At 36.2% G+C, this 21,076-nt stretch overlaps 1 protein-coding gene across 6 annotated transcripts in view; it reads right to left on the bottom strand.

Annotated features, from left to right (window-relative positions):
• The window catches only part of RALGAPA1 (Ral GTPase activating protein catalytic subunit alpha 1), a 222,720-nt gene that overhangs the window by 80,778 nt on the left and 120,866 nt on the right, over positions 1 to 21,076 (bottom strand). For all 6 annotated transcript variants that reach the window (XM_053593955.1, XM_053593957.1, XM_053593958.1 and 3 more), the window contains 5 exons: positions 17,861 to 17,969; positions 17,073 to 17,183; positions 14,626 to 14,694; positions 2,780 to 2,914; positions 1,543 to 1,726 (listed from right to left, as the gene is read on the bottom strand). In XM_053593955.1, coding sequence (XP_053449930.1) covers positions 1,543 to 1,726; positions 2,780 to 2,914; positions 14,626 to 14,694; positions 17,073 to 17,183; positions 17,861 to 17,969 — 608 coding nt within the window. The remainder of the gene's footprint in view (positions 1 to 1,542; positions 1,727 to 2,779; positions 2,915 to 14,625; positions 14,695 to 17,072; positions 17,184 to 17,860; positions 17,970 to 21,076) is intronic.

Here is a 21,076-nt window from a genome sequence, read left to right as displayed (position 1 = left end):
GCAGGGCGACAAGAGTGAGACTTTGTCTTAAAAAACAAAAATGAAAACACAGTCAAGCTTCTTTAAAGAGCACCATCCATTGGACGACTCTACTCCCTATTTTCTGCTTGTTCCTCAACCCACAGCAATCTGCTTCTACCTACTACTTCTCTGCTGAAACTAACACAGACATCTTTGTCAGTCCCTTTATACTTGACCTCTATATCAAACCTGGAAGCTTTTTCCTATCTTGGTTTCTGAGAAATTACATTCTCTCTTGCTTTTCCTTCCTTTTCAACTTTTTCTTTCTCAGAACCAATATATGTAAACACATATTCCTAACAAAGACCTCTTTAAGATCTAAATCTGTATATACAACTAATTACACACTGGATATCTTCACATAAATGTCCAAAAGTCCCCTCAATCTAAACTATTTCCAACTGCCCTACTCATTTTCCATTCAAAATCTGTACTTTCTCTAATATTCTCACTCTTAGTTTGAAGAAAATCTAACCCATCCCCAAGTCGGAATCTAACCAGTGAGAAACCTCCTTTAGATTCTCACCTATTACAAAAGCTTATTGACTTTACTTCCTAAATATTTCTCAACTCTCTTCTTCCTTTCCATTCCTACTACCATTCTTCAGTAACTAACTAAAAAAACTTAGTTTAGGCCTTCAGCAACTCTTGCTTGGCCTACTGCTACAGCCTCAGGATTGGTCTGTGTTAATTGATCAAATCAATCTAATACACAAGGAATCAGTAAGCTTTTTCTGTTAAGGGCCAGATAATAAGTATTTTTGGTTTTGTGGGCCACATGATCTTTACTGCCACTCAAGACTGTATTGTTACACCAAAGCAGCCATAATGATACAATATGGCTAAATCCCAATAAAACTACTAATAAAAATAGTTGGCAGGTATTGGTCATAATTTGCTAGCTCCTATAAAATGCTATTGTCAAAAGTGCTTTTAATACTAATTTAATCATTTATCTACCCTTCGGTAGTTGCTGGGATAGTTGCTGGTAGTTCCTCTGGGATCTCTCTGTATCTTGCGTATACTTCTATTTTTATACTCACAATGTTATTTGCTTGTATCTTTTTCTTGCATCAGGAGAGTAAACTCTGAATGCAAAAACCATGTAGCTTTAAAAAAAGTTATTGTGTTTACTATTACTAAAGACTGCTCAAAGGGCTTTCAATATATTATTTTACTTACTCAAAACAATCCTATGTGAGAACTAGTATCATTATTTGCCTTTTACAAATAATTGCTCAACAATTAAGAGTCAAAATTCAATACCAGGTTTGTCAGATTTCAAAGCTAAATTTCTTATTCTATATAAATCCTATGATGTATAAAATAAAATTATCAAATATCAGTAACTGTGTATATGAAGTTATTTCTCAAGCTAAAAATGAACTTGTGCTACAATATACATGGTTAGATAAACAAAGTAGGACTTATTCCTTTTCTCCATTATTTCCATTCATGCCCTCAAATCATACCTTGAGAGAACCCAAGCAACAATACTGTACTGAAGAGAATTCATTTTACCTTCTGTTACTGGTTGGAGTTTAGAAGATCGTTCTGAATCAGGAGAGTGTAGAGGTTCAGGCTCTTTTAGACTTTCCAAATGCATAAAAGGATCATAATCTACAGAGGCCAAATCAGAAAGGCTTATTGGAAAATACCTTGGGTTGCTAAAACACTGAGCTCCATAAACACACCCATGTAAAACCTGAAAATACAGGAGAAAAGAAAATGCCAAGTTTTACTTTTAAATAAAAATAAGCCAACAAAGCTAAATATCTCAAAGAATTCAAATTAGATCTCCCATTTGATCCTGTAATCTCACTACTAGGCATTACTCAGAAGAAAAAAAAATCATTTTATCATAAGGACATTTGCAGTAGACTATTTATTGCAGTTCAATTTACAATCAACAAAATGTAGAAACAACCTAAATACCCACCTATCCAGGAATAGATGAACAAGCTGTGGTATGTGTATACCATGGAATACTATTCAGCCATTAAAAAAGATGGAGACTTGGCTCTGTGCCTGTAGCTCAACATCTAGGGCACTGGCCACATTTAACCTGGCCCGGGCCTGCCAAACAACAATAACTACAACAACAAAAAAATAGCCGGGCGTTGTGGCAGGTGTCTGTAGTCCCACCTACTTAGAAGGTTGAGGCAAAAGAATCGCTTAAGCCCAAGAATTTGAGGTTGCTGTGAGCTGTGACGCCACAACACTCTACCGAGGGTGTCATGGTGAGACTCCATCTCAAAAAAAAACAAAAAACAAATAAAAAAGATGGAGACTTTATATCTTTTGTATTAACCTGGATAGAGTTGGAATGAATTTTTCTTTATAAAGTATCACAAGAATGGAGAAGCAAGAATCCACTGTAACCTAATTCATTGTACCCTCAATTAACCTGAAACAACAACAACAAAAAGTCAACTGGTAACACAAGGGCAAAATTTTTAAATATTTTAGAACTTAGCTCTTCAATCAAGGTAAAATTTAAGACCTTTAAAAAAGAATACGCAAAATTTCACTAATCATTCTCATATTGAACAAAAATTTGACTCCTCTCAAAATTTAGCAATGAAACCAGTGTCTTGTAGGAAGTGCTTTTAAATTACCTTTAGGTACTCTAAGCTATATCACATTCTTAGAAAATATCTAGCTCTAAAACAATGAAAATATTATACTAAGAAATTGTTAGTTTTTACATCTTAAAGACTCTTGGCTATCAAATAGACAATATAGCAAGGAAATTTACCTTATAGATGCAATTGAGGACAGATTTTTCTGTTTTATCATTTTCTGCTCCTGTAGCATGAACTGGTTGGAGCAGTGTCTTTAGAGGTAAGGCCATGATCCAGTCCAAAAGGCAGAGAAGTAAAGATACCACCAACTGTAAAAACAACAACAAAATCATTACAATGGTAAACTCACAAAATAGGAGCTTTTCAATACATAATAATATACCTTCCTATTCTTGAGTTTGCAAACTTACTTCAAAACCATCAACCCTAAGTTCCACTATTAATATTTACCTAACTGATTTTAAGATGCTGGATATGAACACTAATGTGGGCTTCCCTCGTGTTTCAGGGCAAGCACAATGAAACATTTAAGCATAATAAAAACAGGACTGTTAAAATTATTTTAAATTGGTGGCGCCTGTGGCTCAATGAGTAGGGCGCCGGCCCCATATGCTGAGGGTGGCGGGTTCAAACCCAGCCCCGGCCAAACTGCAACAAAAAAATAGCCGGGCGTTGTGGCGGGCGCCTGTAGTCCCGGCTGCTCGGGAGGCTGAGGCAAGAGAATCGCCTAAGCCCAAGAGTTAGAGGTTGCTGTGAGCCGTGTGATGCCATGGCACTCTATCTGAGGGCGGTACAGTGAGACTCTGTCTCTACAAAAAAAAAAAAAATTATTTTAAATTAATGTGAAAACACCAAGCTTAAAAGACAGCAGATATCAAATAACTATACTTATTTAGTTGCACAAGGAAAAGAACACAAAAGGAAAGTTTTAGTCCATGTGTATTATTATTATTATTATTTTTTTTTTGTAGAGACAGAGTCTCACTTTATGGCCCTCGGTAGAATGCCATGGCATCACACAGCTCACAGCAACCTCCAACTCCTGGGCTTAAGCGATTCTCTTGCCTCAGCCTCCCGAGCAGCTGGGACTACAGGCGCCTGCCACAACGCCCAGCTATTTTTTGGTTGCAGTTCAGCCGGGGCCGGGTTTGAACCCGCCACCCTCGGTATATGGTGCCTGCGCCTTACCGACTGAGCCACAGGTGCCGCCCCCATGTGTATTATTTAACAAGTCTTCACTGACTATCCTACCAGAAAGTACTTTTTGAAACTGTCACTTATTTTACATCTGAAATTTTTTTATCGGACACTTTCAAACTAATGGATGCTACAAACAGAACACTTTTATCCAAAATACAGAGTAAAATAGCAGCATCCATTTTATTAAATAAAGAATTACAATTTATGCCAAAGTGATAACTAAGTAGCAGTAAGAGATCTGCTGATCTTTAGAATTAAGAATAAATTCTCCAACTCAAGGAGCAATTTTGGTCTAAAATTCCTAGCACATCCTCAAAAAAATAAAAATAATTAAAAAACCCAATAAAATCTCACAAAACTCACACTCTTTGTACAACCAGAAGACCAAGAACATCCAATTATCTCTAAGTAGAAAAATACATAAGCAAATCCCAGGAGACTGTTCCCCATCCTCCCATTACAGGCTTTCATGAAGAGTAAGGGAAGTTTGGAAAAAACTGTGAAGGAGAAAAGATGGGAACTAGCTATAACCTAAGATTAATCTAAAACTTAAGCAGAAAGAAAAAGTCCATGCTAAGTGTGAGAATACTAAGTGTTCTAAAAGGCAAGACATAGGAAAGATAATGCTTAGGGGAAAAGAATGTTGAAAGGAAATGAAGATAGATCCTGTGGAAACATGGAGTGAAAAGAAAAAGCAAAACATGAAATGTCGGATCCTGTGAAACTTAAAAAAAATTTTAATTTTTTAAATTTAATTTTTTAAAACCACAATACTTAAATGGCCAGAAGAGGGAGCTCTTGAAATAGGAATCTTGTAAACCACCCCAAGCTACAAAAATACCTAGGCAGTTTTAAACTATACAAAACTACCATAAAAACAAAACAAAGGTCAGTGCAGTGGCTCATGCCTGTAATCCTAGCACTTTGGGAGGCCAGGATGGGAGAATTATTTGGGGCTAGGGAGTTTGAGACAAGCATGAGTAATACAGTGATACCTGGTCTCTTAATAAACAAAAGAAAAATCAGCTGGGCATAGTGGTACATGCCTGTAGTCCGAGTTTTCAGGAGGCTAAGGGAAGCTCTATAGAGACACTATTGTATTCCAGCCTGGGCAACAGAGACTCACTTTCTTACTCTCTGTCTCATTGCAATTGTAAACTCACAAAATAAGAGCTTTTTAATACACAATAGTGCACCTTCTCATTCTTGAGTTTGCAAATTTATTTCAGAAACAATGTAAAAATATATAGGCACAAATTTAGTCACTGCAGCACTGTTTGTAACTGCAAAACTGAAAACACTATATATGTCATACATAGGAGAGTGAATAACTACAGAACTATGGAATACCCACACACTCTCTCTCATTCACTCACACACATGCACACACACACCAACCAGAGAACCTAAGCAATTCAACTTCTGGAAATTTTTTCCCCCCAAAACCAATTGTGAAGCCCAAGAAAAATGTAACACAACATTCTAAATACTCTGAATTAAATATTTTCAAACAAGCATTTAGAGATATTTGGGTGAGGACACCTTAAATCAGAAACTAACAAAAGAAAAAGACCAAGGAAGACAGAATTGATTCAAGCCAGGAAAAAAAAGACAAAATCTTACTAGAAATGAAGACTGAGGCGGCGCCTGTGGCTCAAGGAGTAGGGCGCCAGTCCCATATGCCGGAGGTGGCGGGTTCAAACCCAGCCCCGGCCAAAAAAATCACAAAAAAAAAATAAAGAAATAAAGAAATGAAGACTGAGTTGTAAGATGCTTAAGAAAGAAAAAACTTGGAAAAAAAAAAAAACTTAGCAAGGGTCAATGAAACAATTATGAGAATAAAAATGAGATAAAAAGTTAAAAAGTATCAGAGAGAAAGTGGTTAAAATGAAGGATAGAAAAAGAATACTCACTTTATATATAGTTCTAGTCCCTGAAGATATAACAATTTAACAAAAAAAACCTTAAAGAAATAAAAGATCTGAATCTACATGTTGAAAAGGCCTAATAGATGCCAGGACAAACTGACCTGCACACATCCTGGTAAAATGTCAAAAGTTAAGACTTAAAAGAAATTTTCAGTGCCTCTAAGGAAAAAGATACAATAATTTCCATGGGCAAGAAAATAAGACTGGGGGTGGCACCCATAGTTCAGTGCGTAGGGCACTGGCCACGTACACCAAGGTTGGTGGGTTCAAACCTGGCCCAAACCAGCTAAAACAACAATGGCAACAAAAAATAGCCAGGCGTTGTGGAAGGCCCCTGTCCTCCCAGCTACTTGGGAGTTGAGGAAAGAGAATTGCTAAGCCCAAGAATTTGAGGTTTCTGTGAGCTGTGACACCACAGCACTCTATAGAGGGTGACATAGTGAGAATCTGTCTCAAAAAAAAAAAAAAAAAAAACCTTTTCCATAACGCTCCCTAAAATGAAACAAAAACTACCATAAAAGGCAAACTTTAAAAAGGGAAAAAATACCTACAACATATATCCTAGCTAAGGAGCTAAAATCCCTAACATATAGCCATAGAGAGATAAAAACCACAAACCTAATATAAAATATAAAAAGACATAAAGAAAATTCAAAAAATGTTTTAAAAGTAAAAAACTAGGCCATTACTAAATATGAGATGTTCAACCTCACTTACAAAGGGAGATAAAGAGAAACTACACAGAGATACCACTGTGTGCTTAGCAAATTGCCAAAAATTAAAATATACGACAAGCTGTGTGAAGAGGCTCTGGGGAAACACTCTCACAGTCACTGATAGAAAGCACAGTATTTTACAAAATTATGTTTCTGCTTGCCTTTTAACCCATCATCAATTCCATTTCTAGGAATAGACCCTGAAAGTACACTCCAATGATGTAAAAATTTATAGGCACAAAATTAGTCACTGCTGGCTCGGCGCCTGTAGCTCAATGGTTGAAGCGCCGGCCACATACACCAGGACTGCTGGGTTTGAACCCAGCCCAGGCCTGCTTGACAACAATGACAACTGCAATAAAAAATAGCTGGGCATTGTGGTGAGCACCTGTAGTCCCAGCTACTTGGGGGGCTGAGGCAAGAGAATCGCTTAAGCCCATGAGTTGGAGGTTGCTGTGAGCTGTGACACCACAGAACTCTAACAAAGGTGACACAGTTAAACTCTGTCTCAAAAAAGAAAAAATTAGTCACTGCAGTACTGTTTATAACTGCAAAACTCTGAAAACAACCTATATGCCATACATAGGAGAGTGGCTGAATGAACTATGGAACTATGGAACACCCACACAATGGAGTACTAATACTACCCAGCTAAAAAAATGAAGATTGCAATGAATTTATGTATCATGGAATTCTAGGTCAGATGAAAAATCTATAGTACCAAACACAATCTAGACTAGACTATGTAGAATATGCTTGTGTAACAAATAAGGAGAAAAAGATGTACACACGCACGTATCTGCTTATTTGTGCAAAAATAAACCTAGGATAGGTGAACCATAGCCTAAGAAAATAAACAAACAACAGAGATCTGCTTATTTGTGCAAAATAAAACCTAGGATAGATGAACCATAGCCTAAGAAAATAAACAAACAACAGAGATGGAGAGAAAACCCTAAAACTTCATATAAACAGAAGAAACTGAACTGAATCATATTTCAAATAAATTATATAACCACATTGAAGTAGCAAAGGGGAAGTAACTCAAGTAACTTACAAAAACATTTTTTAAAATTTTATATTTTCTTGGTAAAGATGAAAAGAACTCCAAGCTATACAGAGGCATTAAGTGAATTCTAAAACTTTTTTCCCCTAGAAATGCACAAAGAAGTAAATTCATTTTAGATAAATAATAGATATGGGAGCTACATTTTCCATTGTTGGAGCAAAGAGTTAAAAATAAGAAAAAGGGGGAATGGGGTGGCGCCTGTGGCTCAACGGGTAGGGCGCCGGTCCCATATGCCGGAGGTGGCGGGTTCAAGCCCAGCCCCGGCCAAAAATAAAAAAAAAAAAAAGAAAAAGAAAAAGGGGGAATGATAAACTAAACCTCCTCATAGTGTTGGATTAGAATTGGAGGGGTCGATATAAACTCAAAGTTTTTAACAGATATAGTTAGATATTATGTTTGCTTCAATTGCTATAACAAATACCACACACTGAGTGGCTTAAACAGTAGAAATTTATTTCTCACAGTACTGAAGGCTGGAAAACCCAAGATCAAGGTGCCAGCCAATTCAGTATTTGGTGAGGGCCCATTTTCCAGCATAGACTCCCTGGCTGTAGCTTAATATGGTAGAGAAAGTTCATCTTTCTTCTTATAAAGGTACTAATTTCATTCATGAAGACTCTATCTTCATGACAGAGATCTCATTACCTCTCTAACGCCCCACCTCCAAGTACCACTCTATTGGAGTTAGGACTTCACATACGAACTTTGGGAGGGACACAAACTTGTCATAGTCCACAGCAGATAAAGAAATATGTATGTGTGTGTGGGTACATCCATTATCTATTTCATGATTCTATCTCCTGAAAAGTGTGCATCTAGTTCTTATGTCCTGATTTTTAAATACCATTTACCATTCAATGGAAGAGAAAGAAGTCCTTTCTCCAAGGACTTCTGGACTTCTTACCAGAAGTCCTTGGAGAAAAGGCCAATTCCAGGGCTGGGGTAGGGAAAGTACAAGATGAATTTGAAAAATCTTGTGGCGACAGAAATTCAGAGTATGCCCAAAGAAAATTGTGATTTATCAAAAAAGAAAAGAAGCCACTTTGAAGGGGCTCCCATTGGCTAAATCTAAGACATTTTGAGCATCAAAATAAATATTGGTAACAAAAAGTGAAGGATTACCAACCTTGCATGAAATGAGAATCTTGAGCTCACTGAAATTAGATGAACAGGAAAGAAGGAAAAGCCCTTCCTTACAATGGAAAACTAACTAATACAGAAGGAATGATGGAAATAGGAAAATCAGTATAACAAAAAACAAGAACTGATTCTGTTAGGAGTCATGGGTGGTTAGCAAAACCAGTTAGCAAGAGCTTAAGGAGTATACATATTTATATGGTAGAGCCTCAATATATCTTCCTACAAACACTTATTAATTGAAATGGGCTAAATAGTAGCTTTCCAGTGAAAACATTTGGCAAATACCATCTTAATCAGATGATTAAAGTGAGCACCAATCAGTAAGGAGACAAACTTACATCTGTGCCACCTGATATGATGTACTAACAGGGGCACAAAAGCTTCCAAGGCATTCCTGCCAAATACATAATTTAATCTAATAATTAAAAAATATTACTAATCTTTTTTTTTTTTTTTTTTGAGACAGTCTCACTTTGTTGCCCTTGGTAGAGTGCTATGGCATCACAGCTCACAGCAACCTCAAACTCTTGGGCTTAAGCGATTCTCCTGCTTCAGCCTCCCAAATAGTTGGGATTACAGGTGCCCGCCACAAGGCCCGGCTATTTTTATTTTTTGGTTGTAGTTGTCATTGTTGTTTGACAGGCCTGGGCTAGATTCGAACCCGCTAGCTCCTGTGTATGTGGCTAGCACCCTAGCCGCTGAGCTACAGGCACTGAGCCAAAAACATTGCTAATCTATTCAGAATGAAACACATACCCAAAATGTGACACATTCTATACAATAACAAGCCTGTACATTAAAAAAACATCCAAAGTCAAGAAACATAGAAAGATTAAGGACCCGGTGCCAGATTATAGAAGGCTAGAGAGACATTATGACTGAATGTAACACATGATTTGGAATTGTCTTTTGCCACAGAAGCCACTGCTGAAACAACTGGTGAAATGAATAATATCTACAGATTAGATAACACTAATCTATCAAGGTTAATTTCCTAAGGTTAACTGTACTGTTGCTAATTGCTTGATTTTAGGGAGAACACAATAATGTAGTTAGCAGCATATACTTTTCTCTTTATATATATACAGAGGTATCAAAAACTGTATATACATTTGAGAAATGGAAAAACTATTAAAATTATAATAACCAATATACACTGATAACATCTGTTATCTTGTATATTATACCTTGTAGCTCTTATAATTGTAGAAGTCAAATGTGACTTAGTATTACAAGTTTAATACGGTTATTTGCTTTCTTAAAATATGTGTATTTTTTTGGGTACTCTTTGTATAATTCATATATAGAGAGGAATGAAAGAAATGTGGCAAATAAACAGACCAACATAATTGGGCCAGGCATGGTGGCTAATGCCTGCCATCTGGGAGGCTAACGTGGGAAGATCCCTTGAGCTGAGGAGTTTGAGACCTGCCTGAGCAAGAGGGAGACCTTGACTCTACTAAAAATAGAATAATTAGCCAGGCACAGTGGTCTGAACCTGTAGTCTGAGCTACTCAGGAGCCTGAGGCAGGATGATTGCTTGCCCAAGAGTTTGAGGTTGCTGTGAGCTATAATGATGCCACCATACTCCAGGCTGGCAGTAAAGGCAAGACTATGCCTCAGAAAAATAAAAAAGAATAATTTGTACTAGTCTTAAACTGTCCTATAAACATGAAATTATGTTTTAAAAAACTGGCCTTTTTGTTGGGACAAGAAAGCCTATTGTCTATGACAAACGTATCTTCCTCCATAACCCTACCTTTCTCTTCTGCAATGAACTTTGTTTCATGCTTGCCTTAAAGCTAATACAAAGGGGGAGGTAGGGAAATGGGGGGGAGGGGAGAGGTGAGGAGGGAGGAGATAGGAGGTCACGGTGTATGGCATACCTCTTGGGGGCGGGACACAATTACAAGAGGGACTTTATCTAACAAACTCGATCAGTGCAACCTAATTGTTTGTACCCTCAATGAATCCCAAACAATAAAAAAAAAATTTAAATCCCCAAATAAAACTCATAAAAAACTGATGTTTTTTAATAAAAAGGATATGGACTTTGGAATCTTATCTGCCAAAGACAGGTTGACTCTATTATTAGTAACTAACAATAGTGTGAACTTGGGCAACTTAACCCCTCTGAACCTCAATTCTCTCTGTAAAAGGGGGATTAAAAATATCTACCAATGGGTGGCACCTGTGGCTCAAAGGGATAGGGTGCCAGCCCCATATGCCAGAGGTGGTGGGTTCAAACCCAGCCCTGGCCAAAAACTGCAAAAAAAAAAAAAAAAAAAATCTACCAAAATTGTGAAGCTGTTTTGAATTTGGAATGATGTATATAACGTATATATTGCTGGGACATGTTCTTTTTAAAAAACCACTATATCAATGTTCTTTTTACTTTATTTTCACTCTATCTTAAAAAATTTAGGGCCACATTTACCAAAGATGATAAACCATTTGAGAAATCTAAAAACTACTAGCTCACATGAAGTTTACTCATATTCTTAAAAATCTGAGGTTAAGGAAAGATGTAAGGACCAGCTATATATGTACTATAAGCAGTCTGAAAGTTAAGCATGAGAAATGTCTCATTATATTGTGGCTTGCATGAGTAGATTCTTAGAGAAAGAACAACATAACAATTAAAATAATTCAATATATCTAGTTTTCTCTATGTAATGTGCAACCATCTACTAAGACAAAAGATAATCAAAACCTAATTTAACAGAATAAAAAGTACTGAAATACAACGCAGTACAGAAGGATCAGTGAATTTAAATAATATTCTGATGTTTCTCCTACAGAAAGGGAAGTCATACATTCTAAAGATGCCTAGGATAATAACAAAGCATATTTGAGGAATACAGAGATATCTGCTACTGGCCCAAGGAAGATGAGACATATTGTGCTAAATGATGATTCCCTGTTAAGTGGTATCACAGTTTAAAATGGTAAATTGAATAGTGTATTATTTTTCTCAGGTAAGTATCCAAGATATAACTGAGTCCTTGCATCTGTTCAGACCTGATTTTATTTGTTCCTACTGCTTTGTATAAGAGTGAATGATAAAATTTGAAATCAGAAAAGCATTTTGGAGTCTGTTTATTTTACCTAGTATATGATTACTCTCTCCTGGACCTGGTCTTCCCACCCTTCCTACTAGTAGTCCTTTCAGTCACTTTTAGTAAATCTTCTGCTGCTGCTGCTTCTTTGTTACTCCTTAATGTGCTGGACCTTGCTAACTCTTCCTTCTCTATTGTCTCTCATTAAGGTCTCATCTATTGGCATGATCTTAATACTATCAATGCCAATAATTTTATTTCTAGACTAGAATTTTCTAATCAGTTACACAATCGCTTTGCTGGTGGTATCCTCCTAGTTTTTACTCCTCTATGCAACAAACTAAAACTCATCTTCCTCCAACAATCTTGTTTTTTTCCTGTATTCTTTACTTTGGCTATGGATTCTACTTTGTGAATATCTATCTTTATTCCCTTCACCTTAGTTCAGAATATTAATTTTTTTTTAGAGACAGGGTCTCACTTTGTTATCTAGGTGAGAGTACAGTGGCCTGATAACAGCTCTCTGTAACCTCAAATTCCTGGATTGGGATCCTCCCACCTTAGCCTTCTGAGTAGCTGGGAGTATAGACTGGTGCCACAAAACCCAGCTAATTTCTTTCTTTTCTTTTTTTAGAAGTGGGCCTCACTATGTTGTCTAAGCTGGTCTCAAATTCATGGGCTCAAGCAATCCTCCTGCCTCAGCCTCCCAAAGTGCTGGGATTATAGGCATGAACCACTGTATCTGGCCTTGTAAATTCTTAGATAATTTTAATAACAATCACTATATGCTTCTATTCAAGTAAACTTTCACATTTTCTTAAGTGATTGTCCACAAATATGATATTTCATGTTAAAAATCCTTAAAAAATGACTTTTACTAAAGTCTGAGACTCATAGTGTACATCCTTCCTATTTCTGAAGTCTCATTTTCCCTACTCACCTGTGCACTTCATAGTCTATAATATAGAATTACCAAGAGCTTCCCAACACATCACACTATTTCACATGGCCATGACTTACACATGCTATCCCCTCTACTTAGAATAACTCTCTAACTCTAACATTTGTCTCTACATAGAAAACTCTATTAAATAATCTTTAAGGATGTTTTCTCTTAACAAGCCCTTTCCCCCCTCAATAATAAATTACTTCCTCCTCTATCCTACTCAGTATAATATATATTTTTCCACTTTTCATAGTAAGTACTTATTACACTTTCTTGTCTCTCTTATTTTTAAATTCCATGAGAATAGGAACTATCTTACATATACCTGCTTAACTAGTAGTGTCCAGAATTCACATTTTGCCACGCACTTTTTTAGATCAATAAATGATTAGTAAATTAAGTGTATAAGGAATAAAAACTTGGTAGTATAGATTTTTCACATTAGTAGCTAGACCTTTGGAAGACAGAGATGATATAGAAGCATATGGCTAGAGACCCAGATGTTATTCACAAACTGGATTTGGAATTCTAGACCATAGCCTAAGAACCTAAAATGAAGAACTCTTAGTTAAAAACAGTGTATATGTCTCTTTTGAAGATGAATGTATTTACCTCAAGTTATACACAGCCTGTTCAAAGAGCATTTAAACTGAATACAAAGGGGAAGAATAAAAAATTCTGAGGCAAACTCATAAAGTCAGTCAGAAATCATATGGTAGACAGCAGGAATAATATAAAAGACCAAAAGGATAAAAGATGCAAGCCACACGTGAAAATAACTGGGAATAGGTCCAGAAACATAACTATAGCTTCAGAGATCTATAAATTAATGGGCAGAACATAAACAGTAAATCAAACATACTTGAAATTTTAATACAATGTGATTAAAAGATAATTAACACTGAAACCTAGAGAACAGAACTCAAGATTGGGATGTGACAAAGGAAAGGAAGAGAATAATTTTCAGAGGAAATTAACAGAATCTAGAGCAGCCTTTCCTAATAGAATTTATGCAATAATAAAAAATGGTCTATATTTGTCCATGTAGCTGAGTATTTAAAATGTGCAAATAAGGAATTAAATTTTTAATGTGAACTTTAAATTTAATTATAACTGAAAGCAGTATGTGGTTGGTAGTTAACATACCGGGCAGCACAGGTAGAGTCTCTAGAACGTGTTATGTGTAGTATCTGATACACAATTGAAAAAAGACATACTAACAAACAGGATAATAGAACTCAATAGTAAAGAGGAAAAAGAATTCAACAGAAACAAACTCAATGGATGACTCAGATTTTAGATCTAACAGACAAGGACTAAATTATGTCCAATCAGTTAAAGAACTGATGAGAAGATGTATATAGCTGTGAAAAATGAAGAATTTCAGGTAAGACATGAAAACTATAAAAAAAATTCTAGAACTTGATAAATACAATATCTGGAAAAAGTAAAGGACCCTTATAATGAATTTACTAAGGTAAATGTCACCTTATAACATTTGTAATTATTTGGTGGACAGAGACAGGGAATATCTTCTCCTAAGTATTATATCTCTATGGATTATAAGTGCTATAAATACAGGAAATATTTCTACTTTCTATCAGTATAAGCTAAATAAAACAAATGGTTGCCTTGAGAGGTGATGAATTCCTCCAAATTAATAAACTTCAGGAATGATAAGACCATATTTGGCAGAATATAGTGAAATAATTATAAGTGGAGAGAAGGTTCCCAACATTCCTTAAAATCCTGAGATTCAAGAATTTTATCAAATGGCCATGAAATTTGAAATAACATATAATTTACCTATACTTAAATAACAGAAAGATATGTCTCACATTATGATTTAGTTGATTTAGGATTAGATGAATTCATTTTTACTATGTAAACAAACAAACCTTTGAAAATTTGAAATATAAATGCTTAGTAGAAAACCACGTCTTAAACAAAATTTAAATTACCCTCTTGTCCATTTCATAAGATGACGCTTCTGTACTTGGCAAAAGATGGGTGATAGTGGCTATTAGGATCTGTAGGCAAAAAAAATTAAAAAATAAAACAGCTCAAAATTAATGATAATCCTAAAACAACTCTTAAACACTAAAGTAATATAAAAACCACTGCTACAGATTTATTCTAAATATATTAATAATGTTATGTGAAAGTAATATTTTTACATAAGCTTTTCTTTCTTCTTTTTTTTGAGACAGACTCTCATTTTGTCCTGTTGGTAGAGTGCTGTAGCATCATAGCTCACAGCAACCTCAAACTCTTGGGCTCAAGTGATCTCCTTGCCTCAGCCTCTGGAGTAGCTGGGACTACAGGTGCCTGCCACAATACCTGGCTATTTTTAGAGATAGGGTCTCGCTCTTTCTCTGGCTGGTCTCAAATTCCTGAGCTCAAGCAATCCATCTGCCTCAGCCTCCCAGAGTGCTAGGATTACAGGTGTGAGCCACCATGCCCAAACTAGGTTAGCTTTTCAAGTATACTTAATTATCAATCATTTACCATCTTCATGTAGAGAAGCAAAATCATATACATTAACTATAAATAAATTTCTTCCTAATTCAATTCATAAGGGTAAATAAATATGCATAAATACACAGACAATATATGTTCACTACAGAAAAATTAGAAGATACAGATAAGGGGCAGCACCTGTGGCTCACTCAGTAAGGCGCCAGCCCCATATACCGAGGGTGGCGGGTTCAAACCCGGCCCCTGCCAAACTGCAATAAAAAAATAGCCGGGCGTTGTGGCGAGCGCCTGTAGTCTCAGCTACTCAGGAGGCTGAGGCAGGAAAATCACCTAAGCCCTGAAGATGGAGGTTGCTGTGAGCTGTGTGATGCCACAGCACTCTACCAAGGGCGATAAAGTGAGACTCTGTCTCTACAAAAAAAAAAAAAAAAAAAAAGAAGATACAGATAAGCAAAAAGATTTACATAATCCTTCCACCTGAAGAAATCTACTCTCTTGTCTTTTCAGGTCTTTTTCTGCATGTATACAAATATAATAAGCCTTTTTGTTTAAATATATATGGCTTATTCAATTAATAAATATTATACAATATATTGAGTATTATATGCATAAGAACTAGAATACCACTGAAAAGAAAGATATTATTAAAAGGTAAAATATTAATATATAATGTTATCATTTACCCTGCATATTAATTGGTCTCATTCGATTTTTTAACATGCATGTTAAAAATGGACAAGGGTAAGCTTATTGTATGCCACATTTTTTTTTTTAAGACAGAGTCTCAAGCTGTCACCCTGGGTAGAGTGCCATGGTGTCACAGCTCACAACCACCTCAGATTCTTGGGCTTAAGTGATTCTCTTGCCTCAACCTCCCAAGTAGCTGGGACTATAGGCACCAGCCACAATGCCTGGCTATTTTTTTTGTTGCAGTTGTCATTGTTGTTTTAGCTGACCTGGGCTGGGTTTGAACCCACCAGCCCTGGTGTATGTGGCTGGCGTCCTACCCACTGAGCTACGGGTGCTACCCTATGCCACCACATTTTAAAAATTATTACTTTCATGCATTAAGTAGAAAAATTCCTCTAAATATACCTTATATAGAAAAGAGCTTTACTTGCTAATGTAAACACACTCACTATATTTAATGCTATAATACAGGCTGGCAACATGGTAGAATGGAGAAAGCCTGGACTTTGGAATCTTAAAAACTTCTGTTTGAATCCTGTTTCTGCCTTGTTAGCCTGTGACTTTATGTGGTTATTAAATCCTCAGTTCTCCCATCTTGAATAAAGGGGCATGGGATAGAATAATATCCTATCCAAAAACACTTTTAAGGCTCGGTGCCTGTAGCATAGTGGTTCTGGCGCTAAGTTGGTATGCAGCATTTAATTAACACTACAACTAATAAATTATCTTTTAGCTGGGTACAGAAGCTCACACCTATAATCCTAGCACTTGGCAGGCTGAGACAGGAGGATAGCTTGAGGCCATGAATTTGAGACCAGTGTGAGCAAAACAGTGAGAGCCTTTCTCTAATTAGTTGAGTGCAGCGGCATGTGCCTATGATTAGGGAGCTAGAGGGAGGTTGAGGCATGAGGATTGCTTGAGTCAAAACGTTTGAGGTTACAGTGAGTTATGATGACATCACTGTACTCTAGCCAAGGAAACAGAGCATGCCCCTATCTTAAAAATATATATGTATTTTTTCTAATGCTTTTACTTTGTCCAAAACCAAGAACACAATCTTCTAACATAAAATATAAAGGTATCATCATGAACTTTAATATCACAAAAAAACAATGGGTAGCCATTATTTAGCTATGTAAAAAAATTTTTTTAACTGTTAAGTAATTTTTTATTTCAAAATATCTAAATCTCAGACTGTTTAACAAGGTTATAATTTTTTTAAAAATGAAAAATTACTTACTTGAATAATTTTTAAGGGAGAATCAGGCTGGTAACTCTGAAGTCTAGGTACATAATGAACCAGCATGTGAAGCATGTTACAAGCTACATGAGCGACTGTTTTATTAGTAAACTGCAATAATAACAACAAAAAACCATTGTTATAAAGAAGTGGTAAAGATCACAGAGTAATAAGTTACAAAAATACTAGTTAAAAACACAAATGAAAAATATGTGTTTGCTTTTTTTCGAGACAGAGTCTCACTGTGCAACCCTGGGTAGAGTGCCATGGCATCATAGTTCACAGCAACCTCAAACTCCTGGGCTCAAGTGATCCTTTTACCTCAGCCTCTCAAGTAGCTGGGACTACAGGCGCCTGCCACAACACTCGGCTATTTTTTAGAGACATAGTCTTGCTCTTGCTCAGGCTGGTCTCAAACTCATAAGCTCAAGTGATCTGCCCGCCTCAGCCTCCCAGAGAGCTAGGATTACAGGCGTGAGCCACTGCGCCCGGCCAAAAAATATGTTTTAGATGACTGGTTTCTTTTTTAGGAGTCATCAATATGTATTATAAGGTTAAGACAAATATGCAAAATGTTGAGATAAAATAGGTCATCACAAAGATATCCTAAATTCAGGAGTATGACCATACCTAAGGAAAGAGTCATGATCCAGGAAATATTAAAAATAATAATGACAACATCTATTCAATGTCTTCTTCCATAAGGGCACAAGATATAATTCACATTTGGAGGAAAAAAATGACCATGCTTTCTATACCAAGGTATTTCACTGAACAGTTCCATTTACCTTTAAGGAAACACAAATTACATTCAAAGCTTCCTTAATTTGAGGGTGATGAGATTCATGGACTAGTTCTTCACAAATCCAAATACCTAAACTGCAAAGTGCTACACATCTGCAAAAAAGGCAACCAGCAATAATTAAATAAAATCAAACCACCACAAACAATACCCACAATTCATAGACATAGAATGAATAGCACTACTTAAGTAAATTAAGTAATTTGTTACTCTATGTTATTTGGTGACTAAGGAAGAGAAGTGGGAAGAAGGCACATTATAATTTACTACTAAAATCATAGGCTGAGATAACATATATATTTCAACAAACCCTCATTTAAATCGACCCAAATACCCAATAATTTATGAGTGGATTAATAAAATGTAGTATATGTATGCCATGGAGTACTACTTAGCTATAAAAAGAATGAATTAATGCCCTTTGCAGCAGTTTGCATAGAACTGGAAACTATTATCCTAAATAAAGTACATCAAGAATGCAAAAAGAAGCTCGGTGCCCACAGCACAGTGGTTATGCGGCTGGCCACATACACCGATGCTGGCAGGTTCTAACCCAGCCCAGGGAAGCTGAACAACAATGACAACGGCAACAAAAAAATAGCTGGGTGTTGTGGTGGGCGCCTGTAGTCCCAGCTACTTGGGAGGCTGAGGCAAAAGAATAGCTTAAGGCCATGAGTTTGAGGTTGCTGTGAACTGTGACACCACAGCACTTTACCAAGGGTGACATAGTGAGACTCTGTCTCAAAAAAAGAAAAAGAATGGAAAAACAAACACCACATGTACTCTCTAATAAACTGGAAGTAATCAATAGGTAGCCATGTGCAGAGAAGGAAGTAAAAGTCATTGGAAATCAAGCAGAGAGGAGAGAGAAGGGGAGGGGCAAAACCTACCTGATGGGTACAATGAACAGCATTCAGGTGATGGTTACATTTATAGCCCTGACTCGAGCATTACAAAAGCCATTCATGTAACAAAAATATTTGCACACCCTTATTAATATATTGAGATTAAAAAAAGCTCTAATAGAAATATGAAGTCTGGTAATTAAGTTCATGAACTCATTGTAGGAAAAGTGCTGCATACCTCATTGCTGAATATCACTACAGACAACTTTGAAGTCCTCCCCTTGGCGACCTGGTGACCGCGGTAATTAGCAGTGAGTTATGTAGCACTTTTTCTAGGATGAGTTCACAAAGTTAATTGTCAGACTCCATACAACTTATAGAGTTTTGTTTTTTTCTACACCCTAATCCCTTTGGGGGCTTCATTTCCCTAGAAACATAACCTCATCTAAGTTTCATCTTAAAAAGAATTATTTAATGATTAGAATCTGTAAAAGTTCTATTACTATGTTCATGTTTAGGCTTCTGATAAAGTGTATCATGGTTCCAAAATAAAGACAGTCAACTCTTTCCAGTTTCCTGTTATATGTGGCATTTCCTGATATTGATATTCTTAACTTCAACAGTAGAATGCTGAATTCCAAAACAATTCAAAGTAGAAAGATTTTCTTCCTAATATAGCACATCAGAAGGTCTTAAGTCCTATCTTTCAGCCTAGAGAGTTAAAGCTAAGTTATTTATCAAAACTTCCTGAAAATCTTCTAAATAACCAAGTTTCAGGTTTAGCAAAGGAAACAGTCATAACCCTAAAGCAACAATAAACTCACAAGTAAAGAAAAGCTCTCCATGGATGCAGCTGACTACAGAGTCAGAAACTGAGGGTACAAATGCTCGACAGTTTTTGTTGTATGGAGTTTTCCACATTCCCACCAACATGTCAAAATAATCTAGATTATTCTCATATAGCTCAAATCTGCTTCTGCTCAGATTTGGAGTTACAACCTTCTAAAAATGTGTATATACTAAAATGATACAGGAAAACAAGTTGAGACAATACTTACATCAAACTTCCAGAGTTCTTCCTTACTGTCAATAACACATTTCTATGATAATACCCAGATCTAGGCAGCGCCTGTGGCTCAGTCGGTAAGGCGCCGGCCCCATATACCGAGGGTGGCGGGTTCAAACCCGGCCCCGGCCAAACTGCAACCAAAAAATAGCCGGGCGTTGTGGCGGGCGCCTGTAGTCCCAGCTACTCGGGAGGCTGAGGCAAGAGAATCGCTTAAGCCCAGAAGTTGAAGGTTGCTGTGAGCTGTGTGAGGCCACGGCACTCTACTGAGGGCCATAAAGTAAGACTCTGTCTCTACAAAAAAAAAAAAAAAAAAAATACCCAGATCTATCTCTGGACAGTTATGTTTTGGGCTTCCACATTCCTTCTCTTAAGGGACAACATAGTGTTTTTTTAAAAGGCAGAAGATATACTTTATCTGAGTCATGGCATTAAAAAAAAAAAAAAAAAAGAAACAAAGAAAGAAAAAAAAAGGCAGAAGACCTAGATTCCTAAACTCTAGGTACAAACTTGGTTCTGTCACTTATTACTTATGCATCTAGTAAGACAAACTGCCAGGGTATTAGTCGTGATTCTGTCCTACCTGGGTGATAGAGCAGATAATTAAATTCTCTGGACTCCAGTTTCCTTCTGAATTGAAAGGAGGATAAAAATTGTATCTATCTCATAGAATTATTAAAAACCTCAAGAAGCTAACAAAAGTGTTTAGAACAGCACCTGACACTTAAAAAAAGCTTAATAAAACACACTTTTGGGTCTAACAAATGCTGGCTTTCTAAGGTTCAGTTTCTGGCTAATAAAACTGGAAGAATAGGGTGATTCCATCAATCTCTCAAAACTGTGATGAGAATTAAATGACATAATAATATAGGAAAACCCTTAAAACTTAGATTAGTGTAAAAGAAAAATTTGCTCAAAGAGATTTGTTTATAGTTAACTTGACTACTAAGTAGGAAAAATACAATTAAATTGGAGCTATATTTCATTTAATTAAATAGTTCATTTTATATTACTATTATTTTTTTAAACACTCTCATTAGAATCATACATTATTTTTATTTGCTAGAAAAATAGTTTTAAATTAGAAATAGAATACAAATGGTTAAAACCATGATTTATACAATTTGAAACATGGGTCAGATAATTAAAAAACAGGAAGGTCAACAGAGATTAAGCTTAGAGAAGTAGCAGCATACTACCAGAATTATCAAGAGACATAATATATAATTTAATGATATTTGGGGGAAGAAAGGAGACATGGTGTTAGTAACCTGTTAATTTAAATCTCACC

The sequence above is a fragment of the Nycticebus coucang genome, chromosome 6 (assembly GCF_027406575.1).
Source record: "Nycticebus coucang isolate mNycCou1 chromosome 6, mNycCou1.pri, whole genome shotgun sequence".
Classification (NCBI taxonomy): Eukaryota; Metazoa; Chordata; class Mammalia; order Primates; family Lorisidae; genus Nycticebus; species Nycticebus coucang.
The sequence above is the reverse complement of the archived record's forward strand: the minus strand, read 5'-3'. Positions and strand labels throughout refer to the sequence as shown.